The 17,354-nt window shown below is 41.8% G+C and overlaps 1 protein-coding gene across 3 annotated transcripts in view; it reads left to right on the forward strand.

Annotated features, from left to right (window-relative positions):
• Window positions 1-17,354, forward strand: part of LOC124032018 (E3 ubiquitin-protein ligase MIB2-like) — an 81,269-nt gene that overhangs the window by 21,534 nt on the left and 42,381 nt on the right. For all 3 annotated transcript variants that reach the window (XM_046343963.1, XM_046343962.1, XM_046343961.1), the window contains 2 exons: window positions 1,236-1,646; window positions 3,229-3,400. In XM_046343963.1, the coding sequence (XP_046199919.1) occupies window positions 1,424-1,646; window positions 3,229-3,400 (395 nt within the window). In that variant the 5' untranslated portion in view covers window positions 1,236-1,423. The remainder of the gene's footprint in view (window positions 1-1,235; window positions 1,647-3,228; window positions 3,401-17,354) is intronic.

Here is a 17,354-nt window from a genome sequence, read left to right on the forward strand (position 1 = left end):
TTAGAGGGCAAGTTGGTCAGGATGATATCTATGAGGTTGACCATGTTTATGGATTTAGGGTTGTACTTGGTAGGTTCCTTGACAATTTGTATGAGATTGAGAGGTTGAACAGGCTAGTAATAGGAGTTGAAACAATTTTGGTGGCTAACATTTTAGAAAGAGAGGGTGCAGATTGTCTAACCCAGTTGACTTGTAGGCTCAAATTGTCGGACGACCTGGGTGTTAAGCATATCCCAGTTTAGGTCACCTAACAGTACGAGCTCTGAAGATAGATGGGGGGGGGGCAACCAATTCACATATGGTGTCCAGGGCACAGCTGGGGGTTGAGGGAGGTCTATAACAAGCAGCAACAGTGAGAGACTTATTTCTGGAAAGGTGGATTTTTAAAAGTAGAAGCTCGAACTGTTTGGGCACAGACCTGGATAGTATGACAGAACTCTTCAGGCTGTCTCTGCAGTAGATTGCAACTCCGCCTCCTTTGGCAGTTCTGTCTTGTCAGAAAATGTTGTAGTTGGGAATGGAAATTTCAGAATTTTTGGTGGCCTTCCTAAGCCAGGTTTCAGACATGGCTAGGACATCAGGGTTGGTGGAGTGTGTTAAAGCAGTGAATAAAACAAACTTAGGGAGGAGGCTTCTGATGTTAACATGCATCAAACCAAGGCTTTTATGGTTACAGAAGTCAAGAAATGAGAGTGCCTGGGGAATGAGTGTAGTGCTAGGGGCTACAGGGCCTGGGTTAACCTCTACATCACCAGAGGAGGAGTAGGATAAGGGTATGGCTAAAGGCTATAAGAACTGGTCGTCTAGTGCGTTGGGATCGGAGAAGAAACAGAGAAGATTTCCGTGTGCTGTAGAATAGATTCAGGGCATGATGTACAGACAAGGATATTGTAGGATGTGAGTACAGTGGAGGTAAGTCTAGGCATTGAATGACAATGAGGTAGTTTGTGTCCCTGGAGGCACCAGTTAAGCCAGGTGAGGTGTCTGCATGTGTGGGGGGTGGGACAAGAGAGCTATCTAAGGCATGTTGAGCGGGGCTGGGGGCTCTACAGTGAAATAAAACGGGAGACCCAGCGATTCAGAAAGCTAGTGGGCTGGGGCTAATGGATGGGTCTTCGGCGACATCGCGACGGAAAAGTCTGTTGAAACCACCTCGGACGATTCACACCTTCTCTAGTAGACAGTGCCCCAACTGATTTGGTCTTTTTTCTTATTTTCTCTCTTTCTCCCCTCAGTCACCCCTGATCTGGTCCCGGAGCCCCTGGTTCCACCTGTGGTGCCTACCCTGCCCTCGGCGTGGGTCCGGCCTGCCCTACACAGGCCCCGTAGGCGCAGCAGCAGCGGCAACAGCAGCAGCGGCAACAGCAGCGGAGGCAACCCCACCAGGCCGTGGCCCTCGGGCCTGGCAGGCCCCAGAGGCAGCATGGAGGTAGGCATGCGTGTGGTGCGTGGCCTGGACTGGAAGTGGGGGAACCAGGATGACGGTGACGGCCACGTGGGCACGGTGGTGGAGATCGGGCGGCAGGGCAGCACCACCACACCCGACAAGACGGTGGTGGTGCAGTGGGACAGTGGCACGCGCACCAACTACCGCACAGGCTACCAAGGCTCCTACGACCTGCTGCTCTACGACAACGCCCAGATCGGTGAGCACTGAGCCCTGATCACCCCACCACAGGTTTTGAAATGGATATAAGTTACACTATTTATTTAACTAGGCAAGTCAGTTAAAAACAAATTCTTATTTACAATGACGTCCTACCCCGGCCAAACCCTAACCCAGATGACACTGGGCCAATTGTGCGCCGCCTTATGGGACTCTCAATCATGGCTGGTTGTGATACAGCCTGGAATCAAACTAGGGTCTGTAGTGACGCCTCAAACACTGAGATACAGTGCCTTAGACTGCTGCACCACTCCGGAGCAGCGTTATGGAATGCCACATTTCCTACAAGTCAATTCGTTAAATTTCTGTCCCGCTTGAGCTGCCCTGGTCAACCGTAAGTGCTGTTTATTGTGAAGTGGAAACGTCTAGTAGCAGCAACGGCTCAGCCGCGAAGTGGTGGTCCACACAAGCTCACAGAATGGTAGAGCGTAAAAATCCTCTGTCCTCGGTTGCAACACTCACTGCCGAGTAGTTTTGTAGTTTTTCGCTAAAAGCAACAGTGAAAGAGAAGTTTGACGATATAACTGATTCTGTTATGAAAAGGTTTTATAGTGAGTTTTGCATTGATCTGTTAGGTCTTGTGGAAACTCTGTTAGTTGCGCGCCTGTAATTGCTATTTGAAGCGAGGAAATGGCATTCCTGAGGTCGGTGCATACTGGAGGGTAAATGCGCAGCAGTAGTGCAATGCAGTTATAAAAACTACATTCACAAGTTTGTTTTATTAAGTGTTTCAAATGTCATGGTATATCCCTGAAGGTAACAATATCACTAGGATAATTTAATTTATAACAAAGCTTTTTCATTGTTAAAATAGGCCTACAATACTTTTTCTCTACAAAAATGCACACTCCAGTAATCAAATATTAATGTCCTTTCGGATATCTAGATATTCAATTAACCGTGCCCATCCCTAGTACTTGTGTATATTGTGTATAAAACAACCTACTGTGTATAAAACCATATTCAGTGAGGTCGGGATTCAATCTAATCCATGCAAGCTTGACATTTAAAGGACATTTCCGATTGAGGCAACATGCACAGCATTTACCGTGAATGTGATCTCTGCGAAAGTTGTGGAAATTGCCTTTTTAAAAGCATCATTGTCAGCTGTCCGGCTTTAAACTCTATTCAAGTTTGATAAAAACATTTTGTATATCATTTTTTAATTTTAGGTATTTATGTCTCATCTCTATGACTCAAGCAAGCTTCCTCAAGCTTGTGTTTACTTAGATGCCCTTTGCTCTGCGATGCTTTCTCCATTTCCTTTCAACTCAAAAATAGAGACGGGCAATACAGCCCTGTTTTAGAATCAAATGCCAAGTGCTACGGCAGGATTAGTCTGCATTTTGCGCCATTAAAGACATCATTTTTCTGCCTCAGAAGCCAATAAGGCTTCAATTTTAGCCTAAAAAGGGGGAGAAGGAGAGTCAAAAGGAGAGCAAGGGAGAGGGATGAGGAAGAGCGGCATCTCTCGACGTCTCTTTCATCAGTCAAGCGTCTAATTTGCTAGGCTTCTTGACCTCCTTCCACCTCTGACTCTCGCTCTCTTTTCTCTGTCTCAGGTGTGCGCCACTCCAACATCATCTGTGACAGCTGCAAGAAGCATGGCATCATGGGGATGCGCTGGAAGTGTAAGGTGTGCTTTGACTACGACCTGTGCACGCAGTGTTACATGAACAACAAGCACGACCTGGGCCACGCCTTTGAACGCTATGAGACCGCCCACTCCCAACCGTGAGTACCATGGTCACCCCCCCCCCATCTTTTCTCAAGGATTCCCAATTCCCCCATCATTTAGTGCAATACACCCAGTATTATACAGCCACCCAAGCCAGTATTATAGCTAAAACACGATATGGGAGAACAGTACTTAAGCAAATATATTTAGTGATGCCACGCAGAATACTGTTGGCCAATACTATAGTAATTACTTATGTGGCACCAATTCCCTCTTATCTGCGATTGTTAAACATTTACATAGTTGCAGTTTCCTCAAGTGAGTGAAGACTTGAGTCCATAGACATTGCGAAAGACATTAGGGCAAAATAAAGAGGAACTGTGTCAGAGAACAAGCTCACCAAACCTGTAATGGCTGTATGTCATTGCTGCTTAAGTTTAGGTCTATTCAATCAAAACATGTTGTCTGGTTTTTAGGGTTAAAGTAGCCTGAACTACTGAATGTATGAGTCTTCATCTTGACATGCAAAAAAAGCATTATTTTTTTGCAATTATTCTCCCATATCGAGAAGATCGAGAAAATGTATTTGTCACTGACGGTCAGCTCTCATATTCTGTACAGTACAATCCAGTCTGACAGAGGCTCCTTCCCCTCTCACTTTGACTCCCGCCTCAGTTTCTCTAGCCTACGGTATTGATATCACATTGGGCCTGTATGCTTTTATAAGATCTGATTTAAATGTGACTGCTTTGTGTCACATCGAGTTAAGTCTGCACTTCATGACTTGAAAGCTGACGGGAGAGTAAACACAAGGCTAAATGTTGGATTTCTGTCAGCAGTTTGCAGTTTGCCCCAAGAAGACTACTATAAGGTCTTATCGGTCTTGTTATTTTGAGGATGTTTACAAACTACTCAGCCCCACTGTAGGACTTACTCTAGCTACCTGACAAGATTACAAATCTCAACCTTTAAATAGATTTATTTTCTTCTACTTATATCAGTCTGCTCAGCCCCACCAGAGGACTTACGCTCACTACCTTACTAGACCGCAAATCTCAACCTTTGAATAGATGTCTATCTTCTATTTATCACTGGCTTCAGTAAGAAGCTTGATACATCTGGTGGGTGTGTTGATCTGATTTGAGAGTAGTAAACATACACACCACCAAACTGCTGCTTTGTGGTGAGAGAAACAAAAGCCCATTATTTGGTTACTTCACCATTTATGAAATTACTCCCACAAACACATTACCTCTCTGCTATGTTTGTTGATATAGAGAAGTTAAAGGCAAATGCAGGATTAGATATCTCAGTAGTTGAATCCAGTATATGAATGATGGAGGTTTTGAAATGCAACAATTGTTTGATTTTGACCCAAAACGGCTGATGGTTAACACAAGTTTAGTGCATGTGACCATGCAGGAATTGAACCAACAACTCCTGAATGCCCCGATCTGGACGCCAAAACAACCGAGGGAGGTTCAAATTTGAAGTGGGTCTCTGAAGGGATCTCTGTCACCCCAGTACAAATGCGTTATGAATCTGTCGCCTTCTCTCTTGAGACATCTTTAAGCAAGAATGGAGCAGTCAGTCTAAGGTGGAATGAAAGAATGTCACTCAGCTGAAGTTAGTGGGCCTGCAGTGATGTGATAGACCCTTCAGACATCTCTGGCCTTGCTCTTACGCAACCCGCATCCTGATGGAGAACATTTTATTAAGCTGATTCTACGAATGTTTTCCCACCGTGACCACTGAGGATTCTGAGAAACAGATGTCATCAACAATGATACATACAAAGAGCCATTGATGGTTGTTCTCAGATCTCTTAAGGCCTCGCTACTTAGCCTATTTCAGACACTTGTGCCTTTTGTATTCACACAGCTCATGAGGTACAGCACATGTCTTTAAAGAAGCCCACTGAGTCTGCATTAATTTATTTGAACTATGACTCCCATTGGCATCATTATAAATTCGCTACATTGGTGTCAGGTGGGAGGCTGAACCAGTTTCAGTTCTCCTTTGGCCAAATATGCATGAAATGTAGCCAGTCATTTAGATTTCAACACCTCATCATACCATAACTCATCCATACGTCATTAGATCATGCCATGAGCATTTTAGACATACTCCAGCAGCTTACACATCATTCCACCCATACCATACACGCTTATTATGGGACGTTGCATTCGTCTTTCAAAAAGCTTATCTATAAAACGTTTCATTATGAATTCAACACCCTATCCATATGAATGGAGATACAGGAGGAAATAAAGGTAGACAATGGTGACTAAATTAGTCAACGTCTATATCCAACCATTGGATCCCATTTCTGTTTTAAATGTACTGTTGATGTCATTTATTACACGCCGAAGAAGGGTTGGGCGATATATCGAATGTATTATATTATGCGATATGCTTGTATCGCAAGAATCAAATATACAGTACCAGTCAAAACGTTTGGACACACCTACTTATTCAAGGGTTTTTCTTTATTTTGACTATTTTCTACATTATAGAATAATAGTGAAGACATCAAAACTATGAAATGACACATGAAATCATGTAGTAACCAAAAAAGTGTTTTATATATATTTTATATTTGAGATTCTTCAAATAGCCACCCTTTGCCTTGATGACAGCTTTGCACACTCTTGGCATTCTCTCAACCAGCTTCATAAGGTAGTCACCTGGAATGCATTTCAATAAACAGGTGTGCCTTGTTAAAAGGTAATTTGTGGAATTACATACCTTATTGCATTTGGGCCAATCAGTTGTGTTGTGACAAGTTAGGGGTGGTAAAATAGCAAGTCTGTATTATGGCAAGAACAGCTCAAATAATCAAAGAGAAATGACAGTCCATTACTTTCAGACATGAAGGTCAGTCAATCAGTAAAATTTCAAGAACTTTGAAAGTGCAGTTGCAAAAAAAATCTAGCCCTGTTGTGAACCTGGCTCTCATGAGGACCACCACAGGAAGATCCAGAGTTACCTCTGCTGTAGAGGATAAGTTCATTTGAGTTACCAGCCTTTAATGAATGCTTCAGAGTTCAAGTAACAGGCACATCTCAACATCAACTGTTCAAAGGAGACTGTGTGAATCATGCCTTCATGGTCGAATTGCTACAAAGCAACCACTACTAAAGGACACCAATAATAAGAAGAGACTTGCTTGGACCAAGAAACACAAGCAATTGACATTAGACTGGTGGAAATCTGTCCTTCGGTCTGAGTCTAAATTTGAGATTTTTGCTTCCAACCGCCGTGTCTTTGTGAGACAGAGTAGGAGAACGGATGATCTCAGCATGTTTGGTTCCCACCGTGAAGCATGGAGGTGGGGTTGCTTTGCTGGTGACACTGTTGGTGATTTATTTAGTATTCAAGGCACACTTAAACAGCATGGCTACCACAGCATTCTGTAGCATGACGCCATCCCATCTGGTGTGGGCTTAGTGGGACTATTATTTGTTTTTCAACAGGACAATGACCCAAAACACCTCCAGGCTGTGTAAGGGTTATTTGACCAAGAAGGAGAGTGATGGAGTGCTGCATCTAATGACCTGGCCTCCACAATCACCCGACCTCAACCCAATTGAGATGGTTTGGGATGAGTTGGACTGCAGAGTGAAGGAAAAGCAGCCAAAAAGTGCTCAACGTATGTGGGAACTCCTTCAAGATTGTTGGAAAAGCATTCCAAATGAATCTGTCAATGCAAACGGTGGCTACCGCTAACAGCATTTTAGCCAAAGACTATTATAGGGCGCCGATAGCCATGGTAGCTCTGCTTCTAGCTCCTAAGTAACTTTAAAGTTTTTTTTATGTGTTATTTATTACATTATTAACCCAGACATTTTTTGGTGTTATTACATGTAGCCGGATTGAACTTTTTTACTATTGAACGTGGTCCCTTCAGATATTTGGAAATTGCTCCCAAGGATGAACCAGACTTGTGGAGGTCCAGAATTTTTTTTCTGAAGTCTTGGCTGATTTCTCTTGATTTTTCCATGATGTCAAGCAAAGAGGCACTGAGTTTGAAGGTAGACCTTGAAATGTATCCACAGGTACACCTCCAATTGACTCAAATGATTGCAATTAGCCTATCAGAAGCTTCTAAAGCAATGACATAGTTTTCTGGAATTTTCCAAGCTGTTTAAAGGCACAGTCAACTTTGTTCTTCTGACACTATGGAATTGTGATGCAGTGAAATAATCTGTCTTTAAACAATTGTTGGAAAAATGACTTGTGTCATGCACAAAGTAGATGTCCTCACCGACTTGCCAAAACTATAGTTTGTTAACAAGACATTTGTGGAGTGATTGAAAAATGAGTTTTAATGACTCCAACCTGTGTGTATGTAATCTTTTGACTTCAACTGTATATACTGTATTCTACTCTATTTTAGTCAATGCCACTCCGACATTGCTTTCCTAATATTTATATATTTCTTAATTACATTCTTTTACTTTTAGATTTGTGTGTGTATTGTTGTGAATTATTAGATGCTAATGCACCGTTGGAGCTAGGAACACAAGCATTTCGCTACACCCACAATAAAATTAGATTTACTAGCTTTCTAGTCTGTTTTTTATAAATGTACAACAAATTCTCATTCTGATACATAAGGTATGCCACTTGATTGAACATCTGAACAAAGTGGACAGACTAGCATGCTATTCAGACAGTGGTAGACGGACAGAAGGGTTTGTTCCTGGATTCATTCGATTGCATTGAGGAGTACAAGCATATAAGATGCCCACTATGACCTCTGAGACATCAAACATGCAAATGGACAGGTAGAATCCTATTACACCGGCTCCGACACTCGTCGTATGTGGCAGGGCTTGCAGACGATAACGGATTACAAAGGGCAGAAGTTGCCCAGTGATGCAGAACTCCCAAATGAGCTAAATGCCTTTTATGCCTGCTTAGAAGGAATATAAATTGGCTTGCGTGTAAACAGGTTTTTCATGATGGCTATGTGAGCTTGTTCTCCGTGGCCGACGTGAGAGCCATTTAAACAGGTTAACAATCACAAGGCCGCCAGGCCAGACGCAATACCGGGGTGCGTTCTCAAAGCAAGAGCAGACCAGCTTGCAAGTGTCTACAACGACATTTTCAATTGATCCTTGTCCCAGTCTGTAATCCCATTTTATGTTTCAAGCTGACAACCATTGTTCCTGTTCCCAAGAGCTCCAAGTTAATCTGCCTAAATGACTAACACCCTCTAGCAATCACATCTGTAATTATGAAGTGCTTCAAGTTCCTTGGCATCCACATCACTAACGTCTTACCATGGTCCACACACACCTGCAAAGTTGTGAAGAGGGCAAGGCAGTGCCTCTTTCCCCTCCGTAAGCTGAAAAGATTTGGCATGGGCCCTCGGATTCTCAAGTTATTCAGCTGCACCATCGATATCATCTTGACTGGCTGCATCACTGCCTGTTTGGTATGGTAAATGCACCCCTCTTTACTGAAAAGCGCCATGGATGGTGGTGCGAACAGTCCAGTACATCACTTGGGCAGAGGTCCTTGCCATCGAGGAACTCTATTGGACGGTGTCAGAAGAAGGCATGAAAAATTGCCAAAGACTCCAGCCACCCAAGCCATAGACTGTTCACTCTGCTACCATCTGACCAACAGGCTCTGAGACAACTTCTATCCCCAAGCCATAATAAGACTGCTAAATAGACTGACTGCTAAATAGTCAATTATTGATACCCGAACTATAAACCCACACACATACAGTGCATTCGGAAAGTATTCAGACCCCTTGACTTTTTCCACATTTTGATACGTTACAGCCTTATTCTAAAATCTATTTAATTGTTTTCCCACCTCATCAATCTACACACAATACCCTATAATGACAAATAGAAACAGGTTTGACATTTTTGCAAATGTATAATGATATATATTTTTTTTAATTAAATAATAATTCACATAAGTATTCAGACCCTTTTTTCTGTACTTTCTTGAAGCACCTTTGGCAGCGATGACAGCCTCAAGTCTTCTTGGGTATGAAGCTACAAGCTTGGCACACCTGTATTTGGGGAGTTTCTATGATTTCTTCTCTGCAGATCTTCTCAAGCTCTGTCAGGTTGGATGGAGAGCGTCGCTGCACAGCTATTTTCAGGTCTGTCCAGAGATGTTACCTCGGGTTCACTCAAGAACATTCAGAGACTTGTCCGAAAGCCACTCCTGCGTTGTCTTGGCTGTGTGCTTACTTTCGTTGTCCTGTTGGAAGGTGAACCTACTCTCCAGTTTGAGGTCCTGAGCACTCTGGAGCAGGATTTCATCAAGGTTCTCTTTGTGCTTTTCTCTGTTCATCTTTCCCTCGATCCTGACTAGTCTCCCAGTCCCTGCCGCTGAAAAACATCCCCACAGCATAATGCTGCCACCACCATGCTTCACTATAGGGATGGTCCCAGGTTTCCTCCAAACGTGACACTTGGTATTCAGGCCAAAGAGTTCAATCTTGGTTTCATCAGACCTGAGAATCTTGTTTCTCATGGTCTGATAGTCCTTTAGTTGCCTTTTGGCAAACTTCAAGCGGGCTGTCGTGCCTTTTACTGAGAAGTGGCTTCTGTCTGGCCACTCTACCATAAAAGCCTGATTGGTGGAGTGCTGCAGAGATGGTGTCCTTCTCCCATCTCCACAGAGGAACTCTAGAGCTCTGTCAGAATGACCATTGGGCTTCTTGGTCACCTCCCTGACCAAGGCCCTTCTTTCCTGATTGCTCAGTTTGGCTGGGTGGCCAGCTCTAGGAAGAGTTTTGGTGGTTCCAAACTTCTTCCATTTAAGAATGATGGAAGCCACTGTTCTTGGGGACCTTCAATGCTGCAGAAATGTTTTGGTACCCTTCCCCAGATCTGTGCCTTGACACAATCATGTCTCGGAACTCTAATGATAATTGCTTCGACCTCAGGGTTTGGTTTTTGTTCTGATATGCTTTGTCAACCGTGGGACCTTTTTTAAATCATGTACAATCAATTGAATTTACCACAGGGGGACTCTAAGTTGTACAAATATCTCAAGGATTACCAATGGAAACAGGATGCACCTGAGCTCAATTTTGAGTCTCATAGCAAGGGGTCTAAATATTATATATATTTTTTTTCTACAAACCTGTTTTCGCTTTGTCATTATGGGGTATTGTGTGTAGATTGAGGGGAAACAATATTTGATTCATCTAAGAATAAGGCTGTAACTGAATACTTTCCGAATGTACATACACACACGCACACTCACACTCTTATACACTCTGTTCTTTTTTTTTACACTTATTATTGTTGTGAGTACGACACGACAACACCTTTCCCCCTTCAGGAGACTGAAAACATTTGGCAGGGGTCCCCAGAGCCTCAAAGTTCTATTGCTGCACCAGCGAGAGCATCCTGACCGGTTGCATCTCCGCCTGGTATGGCAACTGCTCAGCATCTGACCGTAAGGCGCTATAGAGGGTAGAGCCTACAGCCTAGTACATCACTGGGGCCAAGCTTTCTGCCATCCAGGACCTATATAAAAGGTGGTGTCAGAGGAAAGCCCATAATATTGTCAGAGACTCAAGTCACCCGAGTCAGACTGTTTTCTCTGCTACCGCACGGCAAACGGTACCGGAGCGCCAAGTCTAAAAGCAAAAGGGTCCGTAACAGCTTCTACCCCCAAGCCATAAGACTGCTGAACAATTAATCAAATGGCTACCGGACTATTTACATTTTCTTCTCCCATTTATTTTGTATGCTACTTGCTGTTATCTATGCATAGTCACTTCACACATATCTATATGTACAAATTACCTCAACTAACCTGCACCCCCGCACACTTACTTGGTACCGGTACCCCCTGTATATAGCCTCGTTATTGTGTTACTTTAGTTTATTTGATAAATATTTTCTTAACTCTTCTTGAACTGCGCTCTTCTTGAATACTTGTTGCATTCGGCACAAGTGACAAATAAAGTTTGATTTGATCTATCCTGACGAGTAGTCACCCTGCCTTCATGTGCATACATTATCTACCTCAAATTCCTTGTACCGCTGCACATTGATGAAATGTTTTCAGTTTTAAAGCTAATTTCCTGCCATTCTATGCATTTTTCCATACAGCGGAGAGGGAATATGGAGGTTTTAAGGCTAATTTCCTGCAATTCTACGTATTCTGCCATGGAGCTGGGAGAGAATATTGTAGTTTTAAAGCTAGTTTCCTGCAAATCTATGCATTTTTTTCCATGGACAATGCTGTGTTATTTTGCTCAAACATAAGAACAAAAGGAATGCAGCTAAATTAATTGTTTTTGGACTTTTCAATTCTCCCTTAATGTCTAGCTTTTTATTTTGATTGTTAGTTCTCAAAGATTATATTATCAAAAAATATATAGGTCCATTATCTTTTCTACATACTTTATATCTTGTTTTAGTCATTTAAGTTTATACCTAAAGCGTTTTTCCATCCTGAAAATGAATCCCCCGTTTGGATTTAGGCAACCTGTTTTTTCCCGGAAGTCATTAAATGTGTAACAAAAAGGGAGTTTTCATAGACTTGAAAGCCAGATCAGTAATTTTTCTGAAAAAGCACGTTGAACTATTTTCATAAAATAAAGAAATTATTAGTCTTATAGTTGTGGGGGGCTTATATGTAGCCAAGGTATAATTTCACAAGCCCTAAATTCATTTTATTATTGCTGACTGTCTGAAATGCAGTGCATTTGATCTTTAATTGTACAACAAAGCTTATTTAGAAAAATACATTTAAAAAGTGTAGAGGTATACTGTGAAACGTTGATTTTTCGGCTATAGTGGCTTGCGAAAGTATTATCCCCCTTGGCATTTTTCCTATTTTGTTGCCTTACAACCTGGAATTAAAGTATATTTTTTTGTGGGTTTGTATCATTTGATTTCTGAAGATGCAAAATATTTTATATTGTGAAATAACACAAAACAATTGTACATTTGAGCGTGCATAACTATTCACTCCCCGCCCCCCCCAAAAGTCAATACTTTGTAGTGCCACCTTTTAGCCACTGGGATTTTTCCCCATTCTTCAAGGCAAAACTGCTCCAGCTCCTTCCTGTTGGATGGGTTTCGCTAGTGTTCAGCAATCTTTAAGTCATACCACAGATGCTCAATTGGATTGAGGTCTAGGCTTTGACTAGGCCATTCCAAGACATTTAAATGTTTCCCCTTAAACCACTCAAGTGTTGCTTTAGCAGTATGCTTAGGGTCATTGTCCTGCTGGAAGGTGAACCTCTGTCCCAGTCTCAAATCTATGGAAGACTGATACAGGTTTCCCTCAAGAATTTCCCTGTATTTAGCACAATCCATCATTCCTTCAATTCTGACCAGTTTCCCAGTCCCTGCCAATGAAAAAACATCCCCACAGCATGATGCTGCCACCACCATGCTTCACTGGTGGCACTGATGGGATTCTAGGGGCGATGAAAGGTGTTGGGTTTGCGCCAGACATAGCATTTTCCTTGATGGCCAAAAAGCTACATTTTAGTCTCATCTGACCAGATTACCTTCTTGGGGAGTCTCCCACATGCCTTAGGCTATTTTATTCTATAAGCAATGGCTTTTTTTCTGGCCACTCTTTTGTAAAGCCCAGCTCTGTGGAGTGTACGGCTTAAAGTGGTCCTGTGGACAGATACTCCAATCTCCACTGTGGAGCTTTGCAGCTCCTTCAGGATTATTTCTGGTCTCTTTGTTGCCTCTCTGATTAATGCCCTCCTTGCCTGGTCTGTGAGTTTTGGAAGGCGGCCCTCTCTTGGTAGGTTTGTTTTGGTGCCATATTCTTTCCATTTTTTTAAATAATGGATTTAATGGTGCTCTGTGGGATGTTCAAAGTTTCTGATATTTTTTTATAACCCAACCCTGATCTGTACTTCTCCACAACAGGTCCCTGACCTGTTTGGCGAGCTCCTTGGTCTTCATGGTGACGCTTGCTTGGTGGTGCCTCTTGCTTGGTCGTGGTGCCTCTTGCTTGGTCGTGGTGCCTCTTGCTTGGTCGTGTTGCAGACTCTGGGGCCTTTCAAAACAGGAGTGTGTATGTTATGTATGTATACTGAAATCATGTGACACTTAGATTGCACACAGGTGGACTTGAACTAATTATGTGACTTCTGAAGGTAATTGATTGCACCAGATTGTATTTAGGGGCTTCATAGCAAAGGGGTGAATACATATGCACGCATCACTTTTCTGTTGTTTTTATTTTTTATAATTTTTTCACTTCACCAATTTGGACTATTTTGTGTATGCCCAAAATTTTTGTGTATGCCCAAAAATCAATTAAAATTACATGTTGTAATGCAACAAAATAGGAAAAACACCAAAGGGGATGAATACTTTTGGAAGGCACTGTATATCATCTAGCCCTACAGTGAAGATAAATTCAACAAAGCATGGAGTGTTGCTGCTCCAAGACCCAGCACTGAAGCAAAGGGGAAAAACATCATATGAAAGTCATGCACACTACCCCTGTTCTTCTTCATGCTTGTTGTTTATGATGCAAAACACAAGAGAGCCCCTTTATATTTCAAGTCCTCAGTGACCCAAATTTCATCCAAAGCTCTACTGTATGCTGCACGTCTCATAAGACCCGGCTCATCTTAAGAACAAGTAGGCATTCAGTCTGTCCCAAACCGATATTGGGGGGGAGCGGAGACGTTGGCTGGCTTCCCTGATGAGAAGGGCCCTGCTTTATTCTGATAGTCATTTGTGATGGAGGGAGTGGACCTTGGCTCAGCAGCACGGCTAATGGGATTCATTTCATGTCAGAGGGGGAGAGGATAGCCGAGCAGGTGGCAGAGGGCTTTAAAGCAGAGAGCTAGACACACACACACACTGGCATAGGGTTGTTTTTTCTTTATTGAGTATGACAGGACCTGCAGTGCCAGAGTTTTGCTGTATTTTAAATAGCCCACTTAATGGGATTAACATGTTAGCATTCTCACCTTCCTCCCCATAGAAGTTTGTTGTGAGGTAATTAGTAGTGTGAGTACAGATTTAGGGAAGTGAGGTGTCAGGGGCTGTGCTGTGATTATCCATGTTTCCATTACAGGATGTTCATTTACGTGTGTGTGTGCTCACTTTATGGTTCTCTGGATATTCTCAAATTGTGTGTGTGGAGGCTGTGTCACATGGTTTATGTAAAAAAGTGTACCACAGTAGGAGTCATAACACCCATAAAACGTAGCATTCAAACAAGAAAATGGTTCCAATCGTTTTTCAACCATACCTTTTTCCCATAGGGGATTTTAGAAACACTTAACATAAGGGCTGTGTTTTGTGTAGGCTTACCCTGGCGTGACATTTTGATAACCGTGTAAACAATAATTATTTTTTAAATCCAAATCATCTGCTAATGTGGCTATCATAAAGAACTACAAATGCCATGATGATCTGGATGAGACTGGCGAATCAAGAAAAAGTTAAAAAAATCTCTGGATGAACTCTCTGTTAGCTAATTTCAGTAATTTCTGAATTGGTTAGTTTTCTGTTAGCAAAGGTGTCATCTAGAGATGACGTGCAGGAGCTTTCATGATGTCTACTTTGATTCTAATTAGCGTTTTTGAATCTGAGTCATTTAGCAGAGCTACTTACAGGAGCAGTTAGGGTTAAGTGCCTCGTTCAAACCAGCAACTTCTCGGATACTGGCCCAACGCTCTTAATCGCTAAGCTACCTGAGCCAACTATATTGATATAAGCCACCTTGTCCGAGAGAGATTTAGATGGTTATGAAAACGTCACACCAGGGTAAGCCTACACCAAACACAGCATTTATTTTAAGTGTTTCTAAAACCCCTGTGGGAAAAATTAATAGTGGGAAAAACAATTGGATCAATTTACCTGTTTGACCGCTAGGTTTATGGGTATTATGACACCACGGTGAGACTCTATAGTAGCTAAGTCAAATAATTACAATGACATGATTTGTTATGTCGACTATGTTCATGGTAAGTGGTGTATATCATCATGGAATATGTGTGTAGGTTATGGCGTGTTGATGATGCGCTGCACAACATATGTGTGTCCATATGTTTACTGAAGGGGGTTGGAAACGCAACAACAACTTCCTGGTTGGCTAATCTGCTCCTGCAAACATGCATACTCCCACACACTTACACTCACAAATGCAGAGGCCCTGTCAAGTAGACTCAGTTTAATCCTTATCCTGCATATCTGGCGATTCAGCACCATCTGACCTCTTCACCTCCTACTGGTCAAGTTTCATCCACGTCTTCCCTCTCTTTCTCAGGCTCTTGCCACTATCACTGTATTTGTATTTATTATGGATACCCATTAGCTGCTTACGCTTCCAAAATTAAGACCGTTATACAATTAAAAACTTTACATTCACAACAGATGAACAGGCAGTTAACCCACTGTTCCTAGGCTGTCATTGAAAATAAGAATTTGTTCTTAACTGACTTGCCTAGTTAAATAAAGTTAAAATTAAAATAAATATTGTAGAACAGCATTGTATCTGGTCAAACACCATTTTTTTCAAAAAGTTTAAGGGTTGGTAACAGGCAGATTGGTTGGCTAACTGAGCCAATAAAAGGGGCTTTACTGTTCTTAGGTAGCGGAATGACTTTTGCTTTCCTCCAGGCCTGAGGGGACACACTTTCTAGTATGCTTAAATTTAAAAGATAGTGCAAATAGGAGTGGCAATATTGTCCGCTATTATCCTCAGTAATTTTCCATCCAAGTTGTCAGACCCTGGTGGCTTGTTGTTGATGGACAACAATAGTTTTCACCTCTTCCACACTCACTTTACGGAATTCAAAATTACAATGCTTGTCTTTCATAATTTTGACAAATATGCTTGGATGTGTAGTGTCAGCATTTGTTGCTGACATGTCATCCATACGTTTTCTAATCTTGCCAATGAAAAAATAATTAAAGTAATTGGCAATATCAGTGGGTTTTGTGATGAATGCGGCATCTTTTTGCCCCAAATTTCATTTAAGGTGTTCTAAACGTTTTTACGATCATTCTTTGATAGTGTAGTTTCTTATTTTTATTCAGTTTAGTCATGATTTCATGATTTGTTAAAAAAAAAGTTTTATTCATGATTTCTCAATGTGCAGTACATTTGCCGATCACTTACAGCCAGACTTATTTTCCATCCCTCTCAACCATACAATTTGTCAATTCCTCATCAATCCATGGGGATTTAACATGTTTTACAGTAATTTTCTCAATGGGTGCATGCTTATTAGTAACTGTAATAAGCAATTTCATATAGTGCTGAATTTGGTTGCTTTTCATTACACACCACAGACTAAGAAATAGTCCATTTCTGCAGCATTCGTAAAGATGTGATCAATACATGTTGATGATTTTTATTCTGGTGCTGTTTGTAACTACCCTAGTAAGTTGACTGATAACCTGAGCCAGGTTGCAGGTAGTAGTTATAGTTGGAAGCTTTCTCTTGAGTGGACAGCCTGATGAAAGCCAGTCAATATTTAAATGACCCAGAAAATATTCCTCTCTGTTAATACATTATCAAGCATTTCATACATGTTATCCGGATACTGACCATTACCACATTACCACCGCTTGCACCGCAGAACTTAGAGGTACCCAGTGTCACAGCATCATTGCTCCAGACCACCACAAGGGGGAGTTGGAGCACTCATTATGCATTTGGGTCCCACGGTTTTTATATGACCCATCATATTGAGTGATTCCAATGACAAATTTTGATGCGAGCCACCCTTGCCTTGTGTCGTTCTTCAACAAAGATAACTGACAAAATATTACGGTGGAACCAGATGAAAGTTGTTATAACATCATAACGAGTCAAGCAAAAAATGTATAATTGAGAGGAATATGTTACTTAATGTAGAGACAAATGTTTGTGCATATTTTTTTGTCATAAAGTTCATTTACGAAAATCGCTATTTAGCATGTTATCTGACTAGGTAACATTAGCTAGTGTTAGGAGAATGAATTTGTAATTCATGTTGACGATGCTTCAAGGGTGGCTGTTGTCGATGTGTGCAGAGGG

This window comes from Oncorhynchus gorbuscha, linkage group LG03, assembly GCF_021184085.1.
Source record: "Oncorhynchus gorbuscha isolate QuinsamMale2020 ecotype Even-year linkage group LG03, OgorEven_v1.0, whole genome shotgun sequence".
NCBI lineage: Eukaryota > Metazoa > Chordata > Actinopteri > Salmoniformes > Salmonidae > Oncorhynchus > Oncorhynchus gorbuscha.